The 2,863-nt window shown below is 48.4% G+C and overlaps 1 protein-coding gene across 1 annotated transcript; it reads right to left on the reverse strand.

The window, feature by feature from the left end:
- Positions 1 to 211: 211 nt before the first annotated feature.
- On the reverse strand, positions 212 to 1,429 carry LOC130031229 (transmembrane protein 184C-like). Its single transcript, XM_056122493.1, has one exon. It carries the CDS (start codon positions 1,427 to 1,429, stop codon positions 212 to 214), a length of 1,218 nt encoding a protein of 405 aa, XP_055978468.1.
- Positions 1,430 to 2,863: the final 1,434 nt, after the last annotated feature.

The following is a 2,863-nucleotide window of genomic DNA, read 5'->3' on the forward strand; positions in this document are numbered from 1 at the left end:
AAGAATAAAAGAAAAAGGAGAAAGGGAGAGGGGAGTACGGTAGGAGGAAATGAAGAAGGGAAGAAAGAGGAACACAGAAATAAAAAGGATTGAGGAGTACAGCACTGGATTATGGATTATGGATTATGGATTCTGAAGTCTCAGCTTCTTCCATGTGTTCTTCTGTGTCATTTTACATGACTTACGTATATGTAACTGTACTAGGCACATTCTATTCTACCAGGACTTCTTCAAGCTCTTGGTGACTACCAATGTGTGGCAGTGATGTGGAAGAAGTGACTGAAGTGTCTGGTGATGAAGACAACAGGTTGAATTGCTCATCTTCGTCCATTGGAACATTTTTACTTTTTGGTTTCCCCCTTAACGTTTTGCTAATGTTCTTCGCCTGCTTAGAAATGTCACTTTTGATGTCAGAGACATCCCATATTTCTAGGAACAAAGAGCAACATGTTCCTCGTTCTTTGTCTCCCATATAAGGGGCATAAGAGAAGGTGTAGTGGTGCACTATGGCGGCAATGAACATTTCTATGCAGATGATAAAGTCCTGCAGCCCCGTGGCCACTGTCTCTTCTGTCTGCCACTCCCAGGTGGAGTTCTTGGAAATTACACCAAATTGCACCAGCAAAGCAATCAACACTGCTTGCCAGAATGTGACAAAAACGACAAGCTTCACACAAAGGAACTTTCCCATTGCCTGGATGGGCCTCAGCTCCTCTTTCAGGGCTTTACAAAATAGCAGGAGGCTATACACGGCAAAGGACTGGGACACGTTGTTGATGATGACCAAGTACATCCAGGCTCTGTGCAAGTTGAAGATTCCTTCACTGTACACCTCGAATATCTCACAGATCACGGCGGCGTAGGTGGTGATCAGTCTGATCACGATGTACTGCAGCACTCCCAGCTTGCACCGGTACAGCAACACCTCTCCCACGGGGCAGGGCGGGCAGCAGCAGAAGGGTATGGGGGGCTGCGTCTTCTCTTTGCCTTCTATCATAGCTTCCAGGTTGGGGTACTGGCTCTTCAAGTAGTTGAATAGGAAGTTCATAAAGTTGTAGAGGACATACGCTTCGTAACACTCCCGCATGGTGTCCACGTAGATGGCGATGGACGGATACTTCAGAGCCACCCAGCTGTCTATGCTGTACACGGGCACCATGCAGAGGATCCTAATGATGGGCTTCTGGAGTTCGGGCCTCGTGTAGTGCACCAAGTGCTGCAGAATCTCCCAGAAGGTCACGGGGATGGTGAACAGCACAAAGATCCCGGGGATAAACCACGCCTTGGTGTGGATACTGACTTCCAGCTTCTGCAGGTGCCACACACCCAGGGGGATGGTCACGACCACGGCCAGCAGATAGAGGGTCAGCACTAAGGGCCGGATCCAACGCCTCCAGTTCTTAAGTTTAGGCACGCACGCGTCGAGCATTTCTCAAAGGTTGAAGGCAAAGAGCGCAGAAAGTCTCTGAGGCCCCTGCGCTGAGGTCCAAGGTTATAGGTGGATGCACATTCCATGTAACAAAGCAGCAGTGTGATGTCAGGGGTACCGCTGGGCGCCGCCCCCGCTGTACCACTGACGGCCGCCGGGGGCGCTGCGGGCAGTATCCTCGCTGCTTGCCTGCATCTGGCCCCTTACAAATTCCTGGGACCCCTGGCGGGACTCCTTGCCCCTGAACCCCTGCACTCTATCTGGCCTCTAAAGGAGAGCAGTGGCCTACATTGAGATGGTCCCGACCCCTTCTCTCGGGGCCAACCTTCCACCCTGGCTCTCCTGGTCCAATCTTGCTGATGATGTACAGGGGTGAGGCCCAAGAGGGTCCCTCGCTCCCTGGGAACTCCCCGGACTGTTTGTAGACTCTGGAGCTGCTTCTGCAGGGCTCTCAGGAAATCTGCCTGGAGCGGCAAACCCCGAGTCCAGTTCATCAGAGCAGAGCGCCCTGGTTGCCTCATTCCCGGGCAGATCTGCTTTCCTGGCCTCAGGTTTTTGTGGAATCATCTACTACATACAGTGTTCCTGTCTCATTAAGCACATTAAGCAATTAAATAAGTGGAGGGAGTTGATCCTTCCCCTAATGCTGATCATCCTGGCATTCTTAATGATTGTGGTATGTCCTGAATGTGTGATCGCTGCAGAAGCCTAGTTTGGAACATAAAACCCAGCAACAATCCAATATAAATACTGATTTCAAGGGCTGGATTGATAGAACAGCAAAAGTGTTCTTGCCTTGTAGACAGCTGACCTGGCTTAGATCCCCGATACACACTATGGCTGCTCTGACCTCCACCAGGAATGATGCCTGATCATATGGATTGCAGTACACCCAGAGCACTTTCAGATGGGACAAAAAAAAACACTGATTTTGTTCTCCAAAGCTCATAATGAATGCTGATAAAATGTAACAAGATTGAAAAGATTTCAAAAATTTATCCTCTGAAAAACCTGGCTTAAAGTAGAAATTAGGAAAAGACAGATGTTGGAAAAGCATCAATATACTTGTAAGTTAAACAGTAAACTTCCAAAGAAGCATAGGCATGTGGAATACAAAATTCAAATCAGCATGTTTAGTTGCATAAACATGTGAAACAAATTAGTGTGATTAATGCAGTCTCTCCAGGAAAAAAAACTTATAAATGCACTTCTAGTGAGGTGTAGAGATATATCACAGGGGTTAAGAGACTGGCCTTGCACATGTCCAACCCTAGTTTGACCCCCAGCACCACATATGGCTCCCAGAAATGCCAGCAGCAACACCCACAGACTGAGGCAGGAGTAGTCAATAAGTACCACCAGGGACTTGTGGACTCTCTGAGCCCAAAGGGCAAGTCTTCAAATACATCCCCAAAGTTTCTACCCTTAAAAGCT

The sequence above is a fragment of the Sorex fumeus genome, unplaced genomic scaffold (assembly GCF_029834395.1).
Source record: "Sorex fumeus unplaced genomic scaffold, SorFum_2.1 ptg000046l, whole genome shotgun sequence".
NCBI classification, from domain to species: domain Eukaryota; kingdom Metazoa; phylum Chordata; class Mammalia; order Eulipotyphla; family Soricidae; genus Sorex; species Sorex fumeus.